At 35.9% G+C, this 21,840-nt stretch overlaps 1 protein-coding gene across 1 annotated transcript in view; it reads right to left on the bottom strand.

Annotated features, from left to right (window-relative positions):
* ST8SIA4 (ST8 alpha-N-acetyl-neuraminide alpha-2,8-sialyltransferase 4) overlaps positions 1-21,840 on the bottom strand; it is an 89,749-nt gene that overhangs the window by 62,285 nt on the left and 5,624 nt on the right. Inside the window, exons 2-3 of the mRNA XM_079795819.1 lie at positions 19,527-19,658; positions 6,160-6,417 (exon numbers count right to left, since the gene is read on the bottom strand). Of these exons, the coding sequence (XP_079651945.1) occupies positions 6,160-6,417; positions 19,527-19,658 (390 nt within the window). The remainder of the gene's footprint in view (positions 1-6,159; positions 6,418-19,526; positions 19,659-21,840) is intronic.

Genomic DNA, 21,840 nt, shown 5'->3' with positions numbered 1-21,840 from the left:
TTAATCCTATGCCATCAGAAGAAGAAAACTTTACATTTCTTTAATAACTAATTTATACTTGGGTTTATAGGAGACTCTTTCACATGTATTATCTCATTTTATTTCTAAAATTAAAGGTAGAGATTATTTTCTTCATATTAAATATGAAGAATCTGGGGTTTAGAGAAGCAAACAAATCACTTAAGATTTAATATAATATAATATACATATATATAATGAAAAATCTGAAACTTGAAATCACATCTACCTGATTGGTTGAGGTGAATTTTTATAAAAACATATATCATTCTTAAGATCACTCAGGTAGTGTCAGAATTGAAATATGAGTCCAATTCTCCTAACTCATAGTACAGCATCTTACTCATCCATACTCCGGATTTTAACATAATTTTTAAAATTACTTTCATTCCCAATTTAAAAGCATTATTTGTGTTCACTGCATGAGAAAATACACACACACATAGGGTTAGCTCCCTAGAGAGAAAAGGTCTTGAGTCTCCTGCACACTTAGCTATCATTAGAATACTTTGACATTCTTTTGACACACAATAAGTACGTGATAAAAGAAAGAAGTTCTCACAGATGGGCCATAGACCACATCTGGAGAAACTGCTCAACACTAAAAAGTCAGCTTGCTTTTTTATTTTTTATTTCTTTGATTTTTTAAAATTGCTTTTTTCCCCCAGCTTTAGTGTGATATAGTGGACAAATAATATTGTGTAAGTTTAAAGTGTACAACATGATGTTTCGGTATACGAATATATACTGTGAAATGATTGCCAGAACAAGGTTAACACATTCATCACCTAAGATAGTTGTGATATTTTTGTGTGTGTGGTTTTATTTGTTGTTCAATTGGTTTTGTTAGCCTAGCCATTCTTTTTCTGTCTTTCGTGGTAAGTCCTCAAAATTTGAAATGTCCCCTAATTGAGACAATATCTCACTGGTCTTCATGTTTCAGAGCAAACATGCAACTAAAAATCTATAGATCTAGTATAACATTGACTGTTATTTCTAATTGAAAAAGATAAGTATTTTGAATCTTAATTTGAAAATAAAGTGTTGGACTTTGAGTGGGTGAGGAAAACAAAAAGCTCTGCTTCTTTCTCCAACTTATTGTGTACACTCAGGAAAGTCACTCAAAACTCTCTATGGAAAAATTGAGTTTGTTAGCCTAATCCTAAGTACATCAGGTGAAACCTTTGCATTTGGCTTTGGAGTACATATTTTAGGCCTATGTTCACTTACAGATGAGTTTGATAGATGAAAGATAACAAATACCTTAAACCCAAATAATGGAATATTATTTGGAGTCTTCATTTTCTGTCGTCCCCCAAAAAAGTTATATTTTAAAGTGAAGCATACTCATATTCATTATCATTTCCACTCTTCATTTGTTTTACTATTCATATATCATTTGTTGGTTTTCCTAATTTGCTTCCAAGTGACCCCCACTGTCACTGTCTTACTTTATCATTCATTATTTTTACTTTTAAACTCACTGTGTTTGTCTTCCACTAATTTATTTATCACCTAGATGTATTTCAAAATTTAAATGTGGTCAAGCCATTCCTCAACTGAGTGTCTTCACAGACCTTATGCAAAATTAAGCCCAACCCTCTTAGGAAGGAATGACCTATCTCCCAGCTTTCCTCTCTAACCCAGCCTGCTTCCATATGTCCACACAACCCTTTATTCCAGCATGCTGACACTACTTCTGGCCCTGGGAAAGCCACTTGTCCGCAGGCCCAGGTCCCTTTGCACACCACAGATCCAGTGTGGACTAGGTCGCACGCTCTTTCCTTTCCTTTATATACTTGCCTCCTCAGCCTTCATGACCCAACTCAAGTGCTGTCTCTCTCAGGAAATCATCCTTGGCCATCTCCTTATGTCTTCTCTGTGCCTTGTTACCAGTGCCTACTTCTCTGCATACCTCTAATAAAGCAATCGGCGCATTATTACTTCATTATTTTATCTCCTTCACTAGACTGTGATCATCTCAATGTACAGACTGTTCTCCATTTCTGTATCTCTACTTCCTAAAATAGGCAAATAAAAGAGTGAAGGAGTTCATCAATAAATTATAAGGAAAATCAAAGCAATGCTATCTATGACTTGAAACAATAGATACTGAAACCTTTGCATTTGGCTTTGGAGTACATACTTTGGGCCTATGCTCACTTACAGATGAGTTTGATAGATGAAAGATAACAAATACCTTAAACCCGAAACTGAAGCCACACTTTGAAATCTATAGAAGGACTGATCAATGCCCATTTACCAATGCTCATTTGATGTCGGAAAGGATGATCTCTACAATATTTTACATTAATACCAATCATACTATATAAGCTTGGTTTATCATCTTACTCTGTCCTATGACTTGGATTTTATCATATTTTGCCTCTTCTAGTAGTTTCCTTATTGATTGCTCTTTCTTATCTTTGATTATTTATTGCATGATCCTTCCATCTGCAAACATGCTCATGCTTCTGTACCTCTAAATCCGTTCCTCTCTGGCTTATAGCAACAGCAACAAAACCTCAACAAAAACAAGCCAAAAAACCTAAAAACTCTAAGGTTCTTTCTTGGACTACAGGATACCATGTAAATCCTTAACATGGTGCAATACAGCTTCATCATTTAAGCCCCAATCCCTCGCCATTTCCCCTTTCACACGGTTGCTCATTATGAATGTGATAACAGAATCGTCACAAACTCTGCTTTATCCAAAGACCACGGAAAGCATTTGTCTTTGTGCTTACTGGTCCCTGTGCCTTAGATTCCTCTTTTCCATGTGTTGAATGACTAATCATCCAGGTGTATGATGATTTACTTGTCCTTTCTTGTCAGGCACTATAAAATGCCTTTCCACTTAAACAGTTACACACATTTGCATAGGTTCTTGGAACTGGAAATACTGAGTAGAGAAACATACTATTTTTAAGACTTGTTAGAAATTATCAACTTGATTTTTAGAAAAGTTTTATCAATTTACATTTTTTAAAGTGTTTTACAGGGGTTCCAATATCACTGCAACTTTGTACTGAATATGCAGGACTTTAAAGTTCTTGCTGGATTGATAGATGAGTAACTGTATCTGTTTATAATACTCTAGTTTTAGAAAGAAGAATAAGCATTTTAAGAAAATGTTTCAAAACTTAAAATAGTTTATCAGTCATAGTCATTTCCATTTTAAAAATTATCTACTGTAAATAAAATCTCTTTATCCAAGGAGTGACATGGTTGGAAGAAAAAAGTTAGAGCCTTACCTCACATTGCAAGAAATAAGAAATTCCATATTTAGTTTGAAGATGACTTTTTAAATTTTATTTTGTTATATTTTTCCATAAGCTTTTATACCCTCTATGTTCTCTACCACCTCCATCCATCCCCTTCTACCCCCATAATCACCACACTGTTAAATTTTTAAAATCATAAATAAGAATAAAATAAAAATTCTGATTTCTACCTACATGTTATAATTAAAATTAATATATATCACAAAGATAATTAGCTTAAGAAATGTTAAAATGTCACTGATCAAAAATATCAATAATACATTAAGTAAAAATAAAGTAGAACATATATGCAACAATATCACATAACCAATGTTGTTATCCCTAAAATATAAATTATCTTTTCTAATCAATAAGAATTTTTAAAAATCTTTATAATTCCCTGGACCTGGATCCCTACCAGAAAATTAGCTGTTTTCATTTAAAACATTTGAGTTAAAAACAAACATATTCTGAGAGTGCCTGAAAAAGCCATTTTGTGAACACACAGAAAAGCAGACTTTTTTTTTTCTCTCCTAGAAAAGAGTCTATTTTGCTATAAGAGAGTAGGCATTCATAGAATATCAAGAGGATGATTTAAAGTTTGCTGCAAATTATCCACTAGTGGAGAATGAAATTTAATTGAAATATAAAACCACATTGTATCAGTCAAGGCAAGTCAATAGCTCCATCTTTTTCTTTAGTGAAACATATCATCCCTTCTCTTAGGAAGCTACATCATCATAAAGTAAAACCTGTTTATCTTATTTCTTTAGTTTCCTGAAGAAATACATACATTCACTACAACTTATTCCCAATTTTACGTATTCAGATTTTATAGATACTCCTATCTGTTTGAGCAGTGTTTCTGTGTCTGCATTTCATATTATTCAGCAGCAACTATACACATATCTGATAAATATGGGGAAAGTTTGTCCTTTGTTTATATCAGACAATGAGAATTTCTATTTCTAGTCCATGAACATTGCTATTAGGAAATGCAGTGACAAATTTAATTTTCAACAACAACATTTAATTCAAACAAGATGTGCTTTAGTATCAATCATTATTAACTTTACAGTTTATGCATTTCTTTACTATATTTTTCCATCTGAATCTTAGAAAAAACTCCTTGAAATAATAGGTCTATTGTTATTAATACCACCGGAGAGTGGAAGTAATGATGTTTAGCAACTTAAGATATTTGTCCAATATTATGTTTCTAGTAATTGTCAGGAACCCAATTTTCTGATCCTTAATATCTAGGACATTTCATTAAACTACTCTTCATATTCCTATATTTTCTTTTTCATTGTAAGGGTTTAAATGAACTTTACTTAGATGTTAAATTTGGAATTCTTTGTTGTCGAAATCTAAGACAACAATACATGAGCAAGAACCAAAATTTTCTCAAATCCTACATTAATTCTTTAATTTAATAAATAAATAATATATACCTCGTACCAATTATGGTACTAGATCATTAAGACACAGGGCTAATAAATCAGATATGTTGGAGATGTCAGCTAGAGCATTGTCCAGGCATATTGAGCTGTTCAGTACCTCCCAAACCTTAATGCACATAAAAATCACCTGAGCACTCTGCTCAATGCTCATTCAGACGCAGCAGCTCCAGCACAAGTTCAGAGATTCTGTGTTTCTAACAAGCTTCCAGGTGATGTAGATGCTGGTAGTTGAGAACTGTGATTTGAGCAGCAAAAATTTACTTATATGAATGTGGATATATTTAAATGGATATTTTAACTATCTCTCATTGCTGTTCTTACATTTTTAGGGGGGAAAAATGAACCAAGAGGAAATTAGGAGGGAATTGGTCAAGCATGGCAGGAACTGAGAAACAAAAGAAAAAGGGGGACACTTAGAAGAAAGTGGTCTCTAGGCTAAAGGGAGGGTGGGAACAACAGAGAATGGGAAAATGGGAGGCACAATAAAGGCATATTCAAGACTTCAGTTTATTTGTCAACATGGCAAGTCAGCATACTTTTTATCTATCATTATATTGCTCTGTTACACATTTCAGTATACATATTTCATTTATTCAGTGAATTTCCTAAAAAAATAAACATGCAAAAAATTTCTGTTCAGATATATAAACTGGGAATTATAAATTACTAATATTTATGATACCATCACAATCCCATGTCTTCAGTTGTGTTTTCTTCATTTAATTTCAAGTTAACCAAGCACATGATTCATCAAATATCTGTTTACCATCAATGACAAACCAACAGGTGTGTTTAATTGTGTGTGAAAACTCAAAAATTAAAATCTACTAACAAACACAAATACCATATAAAAGAATAATGAAGACAATTTGGCCTAATATATCAAATATAAACTTGTTAAATTATGTCCTTGAAATCTGCTAAATAATTATCAGTATAAAGTAAAATTAACTTACATCTATTACATCACTGCATATTAATATTCATGTTTGTAAATAAATAAAGTAATATAATGTAGTTCCTTTAAAGAGAATTATGAATATAACTAAGTGAATTAATTCATTCACACATATTATTAACTTTTCATACTCATGAATTATTTAATATTAAATTAATAAATATGAAGAATAAATATTAATAAAAAGTTTTCCTATATAGTATCAAATCTAATAAAATTGTCATTTGATGAAAAAAATGCTGTTATGAATCTTCTTTCAATGATATAATAATTTTATATTTCAGGGTAAATGTAAATTTGGATGCGACACAGAAAAAGATATCGTAGATAAATATTTGTTTGAGCTTTCAATAATCCTTAATATTAATGTTAGGTTTAAACATTTCTGCCAGTTTTGTACTTCTACATTAAACTTCTTTGAAGAAATTACAATCTTTAGGAAAAAAAGAAAGCTCACCTTATTACAAAATTGTGACTGTCAATCTCCTTTCCACATTCACTATCCAGCAGAATGCCCGAGTTTCCCACAACTGCACAGGTCTTAAACCTGCGGTTCTTCATCGGTGACACTTCAGGGAGCAGGCTATGCAGATCCTGAGAAATATTTAGTGTCCGGCGCCTGTCAAGCACATAGTGGATGACATCACCAGGCTTAAAACTGCTCTTGACCACAGAGACATCTCGTTCTGCATCTAGGAAACGAAGAATGTTCTTCCTATATTTGAAATACAAAGTTTTCTGTTAATGACAACATACCAAAGAACTGGTGATATAATTTACAAAGTGCCATATAATGAAATGTAAATTGGTAAATTACTAATCTTAAATTGTGAGTAGGTAATTATAGCAACCAATTAGTTAAACAGATTCTATAGGAAATAGAATATATGTTTTAAAAATCATTTGCCCATAGTTTCTCAATGATTTTCTAAATAAACACAGTATCTACACCCATTTGTGGAATGGCAAAAGCCCTTCATCTACATAAAATATACAGAAAAATTAGTTTAATAAATAAAATGCAATTGTCATGACTTGATTTTGCATAATTAACATTCTACTAGCGTTAATTAATGTTCTATAGTTACCTATTTTGTTTAATATTGTCTCAAGGTGAATAGAAATAACATGAAATTGTTTGAAATTACACCTTAATAAACTCTATTAAAATAATTGAACCCTCCAATGAACTTATATACATTTACCCAAATTATGTGAATATTATAATTATTTGAAGAAGAATTAAAACTATAGCACTATCATACTAATAAAAGGCCAAGAGGTTTCATGACCAAAACGACCAAAGGACCGGTCACCAGGAAGTGCATGGAGCAGCTCTTGGCCTGGTGCCCTGTGGGGCTCCTCCTCGCGCAATTTCGCATGCTGGGCCGCTGGTGTGTATATAAAAGCTTTCTTCTGAGTGCAATGATCCAGGAAGTAATATGGGTACATTTGATGAAAAGATAGATAAAACACTGGACTCATGCATGGCAACAATAGCTAATTGTTCCTTAGTGTTCTTTCTCCCCTGCTTCCTTTTAGTATTTGAATCCTCTAAGTTTTAATTGAGCACATGGATGGTCAACTAGAACATTTCCAAGTTTTCAAATCCAAGTGCAGCTGGGTTTGGTCATGTAGTCTGTTTTCTTAAATGGTATATGAGTGAATCATGAAAGTAACTATTGGAAAGAAAAATAAATTTTCAACTTGTTTAATCCACTATATTTTAAGGTCTTTTGAAAGAAAGTTTAGCCTATCTCATAACTAATGAAGAAATTGATAAAAGATGTGAGATGCCACATCAATATATATACATGTTAAGTTTGATGATGGAAAATGAAAAATATAGATACAGTAGGCTAGAAAGGTAGTGATCCTTGGCATGATACAGCAAAGCTCCTAATAAAAACTGTTATCCGCAATAATTTGGGAGTCATAGTCTGTACCTAAAACCCTGTCATTCTTGAAGGATTGGTTTTAAAGTGTAAGTTGCTTGTTCCTTTGAGCAAGGCACTAAAAGTTAGGCATGAAATAGCCAAATTGCAAGCTGAGATGGAAAGGATAATTTCTGGTAATGATCTATAATCTAAACCATGTGAAAATCTAGTAATTGGGACCTCCCCAATGCTTCTAATACCCCAGTGAGCAAGAGAGGCAACCATAAATCAGAGCCATCCTAGCAGCAAGAGGGATATCGCCTTCCCATCTAAGTGTAGTCATTCAAATGTTGTAAGAGTAGCTGCCATTCAATTGAGGGAGCAAAAACACTAAAGAGTCCTGTTCAGAAGATATTTTGGGGTGGATTTAATTATACCAGGCACTAACTACAAAGAAGTAGCCCAGGAGTGTAATAAATTTTTGAGGGAATTATATTGCCAAAGACACTATGCACTTTGGTCTACAAAGTCTGGGATTGCTTATCCTTAAACTACCAAACATATACCAGCTAGAAGCAATTTGAGAAAGCTCTTTTCTAGATTGAGAATTGGGTATTACTTACTAAAGTGTACTCTTGCAGCTGGTATACAATGCCATTATTACAGCATTCAAGTTATGACAGACATATTTTTTCCTCTAGTGCTGTTACTATTTAAGCTGCCTCACAATCTATATACTTTGTTACAAAATATGGCTGTCCTCCCATCAATCCACCAGAAAGGCAATTCATCAAATCATACAAAAGCCAGAATCATGACTAGCAAAGAGGGAAGAAAATAAGTCCCAATTTAATGTGTTGTATAATTAGAAAGCCAGTTGATTAAAAACTTAATTTCGCCAGATTTTTATAAGGGATATATATATATATATATATATATATATATATATATCATCTCTCTGAAAAATAAAATGATTTTTTGAAAAAATTTCTCAAACATTTGGAATATTAGGTTCATAAAGAGTGGAATTTGTATAGGAAAATCTGTATAAATGCACTACAGTGAAATTTTAAAATTAATAGAAGTATTATCAGACACTATACTAATTTATCTTAACAAAGTACAAATTATATGAGAAGAAAACAACCAATGAATTTAGCAACTATAGGGCATAAGAATTGCAGAAAATTGAGAAGTCTTTTATTTCATTAAGTATATATGATTCTTAACAAAAGTTAACAACTAGCACCAACAGCTGCAATCCATATAAACTTTTATACAGACTTATTAACTACAATTTATTTAAGAAAAAAAAGTAATGCTTGACACTTGTATTTTAACAAAAAAAAATGTTCATTTCCTGTGAAAACGACAAGGCTGGCTCTAAAATAAAGACTGCACGGATGTGGTCAGATCACCTCAGATCACCAAAGGAGATGATATTATCATTTTCCTTTGAACATAATTCGAAGGAGTTGCAGTAGATATCTGAAGATGTACTCACAAGTATGCAAGTAGAAGTGAATAGATTTCAGGTCCAGATTTGAAAGAAGAATCTTTAGAGCCTGGAAATCCCTTTCCTCATGAAAAAAAAATTAACACTTAAATGCTTGACAGCTGATTGCAAGAGGGTGCGAGAGGGACTTTCACATAACAGAACCTTTGTCATGTGATCAAAAGCAGTAAAAATATTTTCAAGCATTAAGTCTTATAAGTTCCTGAGTATCAATGGACATCTTTAATTTATTTATTCAGAGAAAAGTTCATATAATAAAGTGGATTATTAGAGTTCAGAAATGTCTTGAAAAACAACATAATGTCCTACTCTTGGAAGAAAAGAATGCTTAATGAGATACATAATTATTAAGTACAGATGATACAATTGTGTGTGTTCCTCCAATACTGTTATAGCCTCAACAGTTGTGTGTGTGTTTTTTATTGGCAGCAGTAAAAATAGTAAAAGTACTTTCCAAGACAGAATAAAAATACCAATTCACATAGGCTAATCAAAATATATAAAAATATGTTTGTAGGCAAAACTCAGAATGATTGTGTAGTATTTGTTTTTAAAACTGAAGGGGAAGGGAAAAAATCTTGAGGGTTTCTAGTTTGTTCTTGTTCTTATATTGAACCAAACTGTTAGTTAGACTTTTTATCTGAGCTAAGATTCCTGATGTAGGATGCAAGTAAGACTGAAAATAATTACTTAGCGAATAATATTTTGATTTTGATGTTTATTTTTGAAAACAAAGAGAAAATGTTAGTTCTTTCTTTTTCTCCTTAGCAGGTTATAGGCATTTTGTTGTTGTTGTTGTTGTTAATACTCACCCAAGGATATTTTTCCACTGATTTTCAGAGAGAGTAGAAGGGAGGGGGAGAGACAGAGAGAAACATTGATGTGAGAGAGACACATCGATTGGCTGCCTCCTGCAAGAGTCCTGACTGGGGCCAGAGCTTGACCCGGCAACCAAGGTACATGCCCTTGACTGGAACTGAACCCAGGACCCTTCAGTCCTTGGGCCGACCCTCTATCTACTGAGACGAACCAGCTAGGGCTATTTTTTAGATTCTAGATGTGACAGACTATATAATGTTCTGTGGATTTGCTAAGTCTAGTTGTTGTTTGGACTGTAGATAAAAAGAAAGAAGGAAACTAGAGCTTAAGTACAATTAACTAAATGTCCTTGGAAGCATGAAAAACTAGTGAACTTACTTGAAGCTGAAACAACCCTTTAAATATCATCAAGGATAACTGACATATTTTGCTCAGGAGATAATTGATATGAATGAAAAGATCAGGTTAAACAAACTTCAGAATGAGAGCGATGGAAAGAAAACTCAGTTTAACTTCTGGGCTCTAAAGAAGCATGAACCAACAAAAGCTATTTATTAATATGCAGGCTGAACCAGTACTGTAAGTCCTCATTTAACATAGTGGGTAGGTTCTTCGAAACAGTGACTTCAAGAGAAAGAAGACATATAACAAAACCAATTTTGCCATAGTCTAACTGATATATATGAGTGAAGCTCCTACGAGACATTTCTGGTCACAAAAGCATCATCATACTTCTAAGTAAAAACCCAAAACATTTCAAATATTAAAACACTGAAATAAATGTGAACTGTATACACATTTAAGGAAGATGAATTAAAACAAGAGAATTCTTTCCCATCACGCTTATTCCAGTTCAGGGTCACAGGCAGCTGGAGCCTATCCCAGCAGCTCAGAGTGCAAGGCGGGCACCCACCCTGGAGAGTCCACCCTTCCCGCTCAGGGCCACTCACATCCATACCCACACCCACTCAGACTGGGAAAGTGTAGACATGCCAGCTCACCTAACATGCATGTATCTGCGGTGGGAGGAAACCATAGGACCCAGAGAAAGCCCGCCCAGACGTGGGGAGAACATGCAAACGCCACACAAACAGTGGCCCCAACCAGGAAATGATTATTTTTCTCATCAATGTATAATGGAATGACGTTGAATGAAACCACGTTATTCAAGGACCTGCTGTACAAGTTTTCCTATAAGTAGTCAAGTTATTACCAGATATTTAAAGCAGGGGGTTGTGCTTTCTGTGTGTGACTTAACAGAACAACAACAAAAAAGACTTTTTATGTCTTTGCCATTTTGTGAACATAAAGTAACTTTTGAAACCCCATTAGATAAGTACACGCCTAAACTCAGCAACTGTTTTAATGATAACTGAAAAAACCCAAAAATACTTGTTTCACTTTCAGTGAGACTAAACTCTTAGTCAGAAAGGTCATTTTTTGTTAGGCAACGCTGGCTTAAACTGAAAAGTTGGGGTAGACAGTTAAACTGACAGAAATAGATTCTACACAGAAACTTTTCAACTGAATTTTCAACTAGAACTTCCCTTTCAACAACAGCCATCACTTGAAATAGCAGCTGCAGAGTCTCAGAGAATTAGTTTACTAAACATTGTTTTCACTTGTGAAATGTGAACTAGGGCTAACCTATCACCAGGTGCCACTCTTTCTTCTCTGCAGCTTACTTGTCAACAACAAACACATGTGCTATGGCAATGAAAATTTAATCCAAATGACACTGTTGACTCCATCAGCAAGTATTGTGAGACAGATCTTACAGTTGGAATGCATCACAAGTTGAGAAGCAAATTAGGTTATGACACATACAAACTTTTGACTCCAGACAAGAATTGCTAAATCAGTTTTTATGGTTTACGAAAAAGAAAATAATAATTTAAGAAGTGCCAAGTGTTTCATTATGCCTAGGTAAAGCAGAGAGAACACACAAACGTTTTTAACTCAAAAGGTTATTTCCATGAGCACGTTGCCTCAGAGTTCTGAATGAACATAACCTATAGGTTGTTCAGGCTTCTGAGCTTGGTTAGGGTCCTCTATGGTATAAAATAAAATCCTAAATCAAACAAATAAAAAGGCAGAGTTGTTTCTAACTGCTTAAAGAAAAGCATTTCTTGGTTTAATTTACCACTCAGATGGCCATTTCCTATTTGACCCAGCATTTGGTAATATTGGATTCATATTATCTTCTATGTATTTTATTATTTTGGTACATAAAAACTATTGTATACTTCATAAAGATACATGTAATAATATACATTTTAGTACTATAATATTGTTTTCCAATTAGACTGGTTTTAAAGCTTGACTCTGCCATTATGAAGCTGTGAGACTCAAGATGTGTTCTACTGGTAACTTACTGAACAAAATATATGGGGACCCTTTTCTAAAGTAAATTGGTGAAGGCAACAGAAAATTCGTTCTTTACAGATAAGCACATATAAATTTGCAGTTATGTTTGGTTGCTCTGCTAGCCTTTTCTGTTTGAGAACTTTGATATATGGTAATACTGAGAGTTGAAAGTATTTTTTCTGACTAATTATGACATGCTCAATCTGTCCTGAAGAGTAGCTGAGCTCATACATTTCTGTGCATCTATATTTGGCATTATAATTCTTTAGGTTTCTATTCAACATATGAAAAATAAGTAAAAAAAGAAAGACAAGAAACAACTTAAAGATGGAAAAAGCAAAGTCAAGTCACAAGTGTTGGACATGACCAAATGATATCTCAGTACAATGTTCACAGATTTACTCACATCTTAAGTGTGCCATTTCTTAGCTTACAATAATGAAGAACAAACCAGAACTAATAAAATCAAGCCTTAAACCAAGCAAATTATTTTAATTATAAAGTTAGCTGTAGGGTGAATAACTCCCCTAAACCATGATGAATCTTCAAAATACAATGAACCAATACAGGAAACCATCTCTCTTTTGTAACTCCCCAGAGGTACAGTTGTTTGATGAATATATACGAGTGCATTCTTGATATGTTTGTGAAAGTAGCAGAGTACAGATGGGGCTGAAAGAATTAGTAATAAAAAGAAAATCATGTCTATAAATGTAAGGAAAAATGTGTTTTCAGTGGCTGTTTTAATGTAAATAGATAATTTACTAGGAATGTCACAAGAGCATTTTAAGTTTAATGAGATTTTTTTAAATGAGAAAGGTTTGTAAGCATGGCTCAATCACATAAGATAAAAAATTATTAGTTGTAATTTCTTAGTAACTTGAAAGAAGAATTTTGAAAATACTTATGAAATATGCCCATACCCACTCACAGACACAAAGTAATATCTACATAAACGCTGTAGATATGGGAGAAAAATAGAAAACTTAATTCAAAACACTGTACAATTAGTTTCCAGTGAGACTTAAAAAAAAGGTAAGTGAACAACAATAAGGCATTTTTGTATTCTAAATTTTTTATTACAAGTTTCATACTGATTAATAATCACTAGTCACTACTGCTATAGGCAATTATAATTTTAATGAATTGTTTGCATGTTGTGCAATAATGGTTTTAGAAATTATTATTTCCTTGTAAAGAAATAATAGTATTCCACTGTATATGTGGAATAGTATTCCCTAATAATAGTATTCCATGGCATTCCACTGAGTAGTATTTCACTATATGTGACAACTTTGTATGCATTAGTTAATATTTGCTCATTGTATTATTGCTTATTTATTTATCTGTTAAGAAGAAACATATGAAAAGAATACTAATATTTTACATATATTATCAGATGTTATAATTAAAAATAAACTATTACCCTAAAAGATATGAATACAACCCTTATTAATTTGTAAAATTACTATAATGAACTGCTTGGGTCAGTTTATGTTTAATACATTTAGTTTAAATATCTTAATAATAGCAAAATATAACTCTGTAGCCTCACGCACAACTGTATTTTCATTTTTCTGCAGATGCTAGGAAGGCATGGCCAATTACATTAATTGAACTATTGCCAATTTGTTATTTTACTTTGCTTTCTTCCATTACCTTCCTTTCCCTGACCTTTCCCTTATCTAATTGTCTCCCTTCTTTTCAAATCCTTCCATTTTAAAGTTCTCTTTGGAGACATCCTTATAGATCAAATATATCCTTTTTATTTATGTATTTATTATTAAATGTGTTGGGGTGACACTGGTTAATAAAATTATATAGGTTTAAGTGTACAATTCTATTGCATTGCATGTTTACCACCCAAAGTCAAATTGCCTTCCATCAGCCACCATATATTTGACCCCCTTTACCCTTTACTACCTTCCCCACCCCTCTTCCTCTCTGGTAACCACCATACTGTTGTCTGTGTCTATCAGGTTTCATTGGTTTGTTTGTTTGTCTTATTTGTTCATTTGTTGCTTTCAGTTTTATATTCCACATGAGTGAAATCATATGGTTCTTGATTTTTATTGCCTGACTTAGTATTTCGCTAAGCATGAAAGATTGATCCATGTTTTTGCAAGTATTTCATCTTTTCTTATGGCTGAGTAGTATTCCACTGTTTACTAGTATATGTACCATGTCTTCTTTACCCAATCACCTATTGAGGGATACTTTAGTTTCCAAGTTTTGGCCACCATGAATAATGCTACAAATATTTCCTTTTATAATGACCCATATTTCTCTCTTTCCAATCTACCTCGAAGAAATATGAATCCTTATTCTGTTCTAAACTCAACCACATTTGAGTCCCACATCCGGTAGCTGTTTTTTCTCATAATTATCTCATCATGTATAGGGTTTCTAAATTCAAATGTGGGTATAAAGGTCTGGGATAATGAGGAAGATAGTAGGTAGGTGTCATGAGAAAAGGATGCTCCATGGGTAACACTGTCAAACTGGAGAGATTAAACAAATAACTTACATGCATATATTTGCCTAGTGTTGTCTCAGGCAAATAGTGCTTAGGTGGAACCCAGAGTTGTCAATGTTTATTTTCAAGAGTAATGAAAATCTTTACTTTTATAAGGAATCTCCTAATTTTTAATATTGGCTTTAAGTTTTTTTTTTCTATCTGGTTGAAATAAATCTTGTTTGCTGACAACATTTTACCCAAAAGACACCAATTTATAATCTGTCATCACACTATACTTATCTTCACTTTCCTGTACTCCACCTACAAATAGATAATGTTCTCACTAAACTAAAACCAACCAAACATAACACCACTTGACATTGCTGTGAGTTGATTCCAGTTTCCCTTTCCAGTCACTGCCAAAGCTTCAAAACAAAGTATTCTAACATTTCCTACATTTGCCTGACCCATCTCTTTAATTTACAGACACTCTGTCAAGTGTATTTCAATATGGAGTGAGTGCCTTTGCCGTCATTAATTCTATGAATTGCTATGCATACTCTAAAGATAAGTATAAAAATTATTTCTTTAATTTGCTTATAATCTACAATATACAGCATGTGGATATGATCCAAGAAGTGAGTACGTAGAAACCCAAACAAATCAGCAGCTTACCCTTTTAAGTGCACTAACTTGCACTTTAAAAATCTGCGTTAATATCCAATAAATGAATAATTAGCATTTTGTCAATACTAGAAATATTCAATGATTTTATTATGTAAAGGATGGTCATTCAGAATGGCAACCTACCATCAATAAATCAACAAACAACAAGTGCTGGTGGGAATGTGGAGAAAAAGGAACCCTAGCACACTGCTGGTGGGAATGTAGACTGGTACACCCACTATGGAAAACAGTGTGGAGTTTCCTCAAAATATTAAAAATGGGCCTGGTTAGGGCATAAGCCCGCAGACCAAAGGGTTTTGGGTTCCTCAGTCAAAGGCATGTACCTGGTTTGCAGGTTCAATCCCCTGCCCTGGTTAGCGTGCCTGTGGGAGGTGACCAATCAATGTGTCTCTTTCACACTGATGTTTCTTTCCCTCCCTCCCTCCCTCCCTCCCTCCCTCCCTCCCTCCCTCCCCCATTCTCTCTCTTCTTCCCTTCCACTCTAAAAATCAGTGAAAATATATCCTTAGGCAGTGATTAATAGCAAATAAATTAAAATGGAACTGTCATTTGACCCAGTGATCCTACTTCTAGGAATACATTCTAAGAATCCCAAAACACCAATCAGAAAGAATATTTGCACCCCTATGTTCATAGCAGCATTAGTTACAATTAGAGGCCCAATGCATGAAATTTGTGCAAGAGTAGGCCTTCCTTCCCCTGGCTGCTGGTACTGGCTTTCCTCTGGCACTCGGGACCTGGGCTTCCCTCTGGCCGCCAGCAGGCACCTGGGACCCAGGCTTCCCTCTCAGCCCTGGCTTCACTTGTTTGGAAGGACGTCTGACCTAATTAGCATATTACGCTTTTATTATTATAGATAGCCAAGATCTGGAAACAGCCCAAGTGCCAAGAGTAGAAGAATAGACAAAAAAATCACCTGTGGTATCTTTCCACAATGGAGTACTATCTATACTAATAAAAGGGTAGTATGCTAATTAGACTGGGAGACCTTCTGGATGTTCTTCCAGACAAACCCATGGAGGCAGAGGCAGTTAGAGGCAATCAGGCCAGAAGGGGAGGCCAGTTGGGGGCGATCAGGCTGGCGGGGGGGCCAGTTGGGGGCAAGCAGGCTGGCAGGGTGGGGGCCATTGGGGGCGATCAGGCCGGCGGGGGGGGGAAGTTGGGGGTGAGCAGTCTGACAGGGGGGGCAGTTGGGGGCAATCATGCCAGCATGGGAGCAGTTGGGGGAGAGCAGGCCAACAAGTGGGGGCAGTTGGGACCAAGAAGGCCGGCGGGGGGGGGGGGGGGTGAAGTTGGGGGCAAGCAGGCCAGCAGGCAGAGTGGTTAAGGGCAATCAGGCAGGCAGGCAAGTGAGTGGTTAGGAGCCAACAGTCCTGGATTGTGGGAGGGATGTCTGACTGCCGGTTTAGGCCTAATCCCTGCAGGATATCCGCCGAAGGATCCCAGACTGGGAGAGAGTGCAGGCCAGGTGGAGGGACACCCCATCCCCATGCATGAATTTTGTGCACTGGGCCACTAGTCTATACTAATAATAGAGGATTATGCAAATTGGCCAGGACACCATCACATAACAACCAATCAGGACAGGGGCGGGGGTGCGGTGGAGAGCTCTCAGTATGCCTGCACCAGGTGTCCAAAGGGCACAGAGAGGAAGGGAGAGCAGATAGGCAGCTAGGGGAATCAGGCCAGGAGGGGAGTGGAGATAGGCAGTTAGGGGGATCAGGCCAGGAGGGGAGAGCAGATAGGCAGTTAGGGGGATCAGGCCAGCAGGAGAGGGCAGTTAGGGGGATCAGGCCGGCAAAGGGAAGCAGTGAGACAGTTAGGGTGAGCAGACCAGGAGGGGAGAGCAGTTAGGGGGATCAGGCCAGGAGGGGAGAGGCTGGCAGGGGAGAGAAGTTAGGGCCATCAGGCCAGCAGGCAGGTGAGCAGTTAGGAGCCAGGGGTTCCAGATTGCGAGAGGGATCCTGGATTGGAGAGGGTGCAGGCCGGGCTGAGGGACCCCCAATTCATGCATGGGCCTCTAGTCTCTCTCTCTCTCTATGTATAAAAGCCTAATATGCAAATAGACCAAGCAGTAGAACAACCGAACAACCAGTTGCTATAACAGGCGCTGACCACCAGGGGGCACACGCAAAACATGGTGGGCATCGGCAGCAGGCGGCAGAGCCTGGAACATGGCGGGCGTCAGCCTCAGCGGGATGGTGGAGCAGGTGAGCGGGGGCGCCAGACCAAGGCGGGGTGCCGGTCGCTGTCATAGGGGCAAGCCTCTGGTGGTTACTGAAAATTCTTTGCTCCCATGCACCACAGTCCAGCTGGGCACTTGCACCTGCTGCCAGCGCCGGCCCTGCTTGCACCCACTGCTGGCACCGGCCCCAATCGCTCCATGCCAGCAGTGGGTATGAGCGGGGCTGGCACTGTCAGCACGTGGGAGTGGCAGCGGCGGGAGTGGGGCTGCTGGCAGACAGGGGACCGGGGGCCGCAGTGGAAGGGGCCGGGCAGGGGTGCAGAGGATGGGCCAAGACCCGCCCCTGTGCCTTCCACATCATCACGGCCCACGGTTCCTTTCAAGATGCATGAATTAGTGCACTGGGTCCCTAGTGCAGCTATAAAAAAAAAGGATCCATTAACCTTTGAGATAGCATGGAGGGACCTAGAGATGGTTATGATAAGTGAAATAAGCCAATCAGAGAAAGACAAATATCACACGATCTCACTTATATGTGGAATCTAATGAACACAATAAACTGATGAGTAAAATAGAACTAGAGGCATAGAGACATGGAACAGACTGATGAATCCCAGAGGGAAGAGGAGGTGGGAAGAGATTAAACAAAGAATTTATATTCATATATGCGTTGCCCATGAACACAGATAATAGGGTGGTGAAGGCCTGGGGTGGAGTGGGAACCAGGTGGTGGGAAGCAAGGGGGAAAAAAGCTAGGGAGGATCTGTATTACTCTCAACAATAAAGCTCAATCAATCAATCAATCAATACACTAGTTCTGATTTACTAAAATGCTCTTTTTAAAACCTGCTGACCAATACAGTAATGTAACTATAGAGAAAAAATATGTTTGCTTCCCTCATAATTAGGAAAGTCTGACCCTATCTTTCTTATTAGTAATCCTATATAATAAAAGGCTAATATGCAAATAAACTGAATGGCAAAATGACCGGTCGCTATAACATGCACTGACCACCAGGGGGCAGATGCTCAATGTAGGAGCTGCTCCCTGGTGGTCAGTACGCTCCCACAGGGGGAGCATCGCTCAGCCAGAAGCTGGGCTCAAAGCTGGTGAGCACAGTGGCAGTGGTGGGAGCCTCCCCCACCTCTGCAGCAGCGCTAAGATATGTCCTGCAGTTGGACATCCCTCAAGGGCTCCCAGACTGTGAGAGGGCGAAGGCTGGGCTGAGGACACGCCCCCCCCAAGTGCATGAATTTCGGGCACCGGGCCTCTAGTAGGATTATAATTAAAGAAAATAAGATATAGTGGATATATGTAGGCACCAAGTTTGTTTTCAAGAGCTTGTTTCACCTAAAATATTCCAAAGAATAAATCAGTATTCTAGAAGAATTATTTTCTGATTTTTGCCTATTTTAGGATATAATTGCTGAGACTTTTATTACAGAAGCTCATATAGAAATACCCAGTGATAGAATGTCAGTTTTATTTATAATTGTCAGCAAAATAGGAGTTGAATAAGTTCTATTTTCATCTAGTGTGAGAAAACTCTCAAAATCAGTATGAAGACTTAACAGGGAAGTTAAAGATAATTCACAAAAATATGGCTATCCTGAGTAATTGAGTGAAGAAAAGTATGTTAAACATTAGTACTCACTTAAATATCTTATTCCATTACTATAAAGACAGTATATTCAAACTCACATATTCATCCTTAAATTTCTGACTGTATAATGATTTCAGTTTTATGGCCTCATATTCTTCAGTGAGTAACATTTAGTAGAACTGGTTCAGTTCACTCTTATATTAAAGTATTCATACTTAAACCATAAATTAAATATTCAATATAAGTTTGCCAAGCCCAACATATCCAAGAACATGATGTGAAATGTATTATGCCTAATTAAAGAAACTCACCTTATCTCCAGGACCAAAGAGGAATTGATTTTCCAGCCTTCTACAGAGTGCTGGAAGATTGAAGAGCCAGCCTTTCGAATGATTTTATCAGAACTATTGACAAGGGATCGACTCAAATACAGTTCACCATCTCTGAAACAAAATAAAAATGCCAACTTGGTGAAAATCAGAAGCATTTGTCTAAGTAGCATAATACATAATTTGATTTAGATAACTAGTGACAAATTGTAGATAGAACTTTTTCTACAAGTTAGAAGAGTTAAATAACCATGATAAAAAGTATTATAAAAATTAAGTGAATATGATTTTATTAGGACAATCATTTACACTTATTCTTTTTGAAATAGAGCCTATTTCATAAAGAAAAAGCCTTTGACAATAAAGGAAACCATTAACAAAACGAAAAGGCAACTTACTGAATGGGAAAACATTTTCAAATTATACAAATGTTAATATCCAAAATATATAAAGAACTCATTCAATCCAACAACAAAAAAACAAGCAACCCAATAAAAAGTGGGCAGAGCATCTGAATAGACATTTTCCAAAGAAGATATTCAGATGGTCAACAACATATCAAAAAACATTGAACATTACTAATTTTTAGGGAAACGAAAATCATGGCTACAGTAAGATATCATCTCACACCTGTAAAAATGGCTATTGTAAAAAATGCAAAAAATAAGTGTTGGAAAAGATGCTGTGAAAAGGGACCCCTTGTATAGTGTTTGTGGGACTGTAAATTAGCGTAGCCACTATGAAAAAACAGTATGAAGACGTCTCAAAAATTAAAAATAGAAATAGCATATGATCCAGCTATTCCACTTATAGTTATTTATCCAAAGAATATAAAAATATGAATTAAAAAGATATGTGCACCCCTATGTTCATAGTAGCATTATTTAAAATACAGAAGATATGAAAACAGCCTAAGTGTCTATCCACAGGTGAATAGATAAAGAAAATGTGATTGAGACACACACACACACACACACACACACACACACACACACACACTGGAATACTACTTAGCCATTAAAAAGATGAAATCTTGACATTCAAGACAACATGGATGGATCCTGAAAGTATAATGCTAAGTGAAATAAGTCAGATTGAGAAAGAAAAATAGCATGTGATTTTACTCATATGTGGAAAGAAGAAAATTAAAACAAAACAAAGTAAAAACAAACTCATTGGTGGTTAGTAGAATGGAAGGGGTGATGGGAGAGTGAAATGTGTAAAAGTGGTCAATTGTATGGTGACAAATGGAAATTAGACCTTTGGTAGTGAGCATGCTGTAGTGTACACATATGTTAAATTATAATGTTGAACACCTGAAACTAACATGATATTATATACCAACATAAACCTTGTTAACCAATAAAAACCAATGTTATCTAGATTTTAAAAAAAAAGAATACTGAAAAAAAATGTAAAGGTCTTTCTGATATTTAAAGAAAAAAATAAATTCTCATCAAAGCCCTGTTCCAGTTTAGCCCATCCTTCCCCACTGTTTTAGACAATAGAGACAGGATGTTTTGCCAATTCTTCTGCATCTTTATTCTTGTGACTCCCAAGACTGTAATTTTATTTTCACAGAAGGCATATACGCATAATGGAAAGAGCTTTTATTTTGTAGTAAGAAGACCTTGGGATATCAGGTGATCTGGATATGTTGGTGATTCTATCACTTGCTAGCCTGTACGACCTTGGACAATATTTTCTTTCTAGGCCACTAAATCCTTATCTTAACTTGTGAAACTGCAACAAAATTATCTAATTTGCAATGACTTTGTGAGGATTGTATGGGACTCTGAATGTGAAAGTAATTTATAAAGCACTATTAACGTGCTACTTGCTAAGATTACTTTGAGTCATCTCAACAAGAGACACTTTCCTGATAGTTGATGGTGGTAAGGAGACAGAGACTGTAGTGGGGAGAAAACTCAATGAGTAGTCATTATTACTGGTATTTTCTTGTACATTAAAGAAATTAACTGTGCTACTCCCTTCAATCGGTAGTGTCAATCAAGTATCCCATGTGTCAAGGTAGTAGCAGGGGTGCTGGAAATAATGATGACAGTGACAGATATCTCTGATTACATTTATGCCATTGGAACATTAATAGCTGACTAGATCATTGTTTAAACAATGTTCTTGGTACTTTATAGATGTAAAGCCAGACTCAGAGAATCTGAAAGCCACCTGTTTATGGCATAGCCTTTTCAACATCTGCATTTATTTCTTTATATATTACCTTTTAATTTTTAGACTCTCAAAAGTATAATTTAAAAATAGCATAACTATTTGCTCA

This window comes from Cnephaeus nilssonii (assembly GCF_951640355.1).
Source record: "Cnephaeus nilssonii genome assembly, chromosome: 2".
NCBI lineage: Eukaryota > Metazoa > Chordata > Mammalia > Chiroptera > Vespertilionidae > Cnephaeus > Cnephaeus nilssonii.
This window is presented reverse-complemented; position numbering and strand designations above follow the sequence as displayed.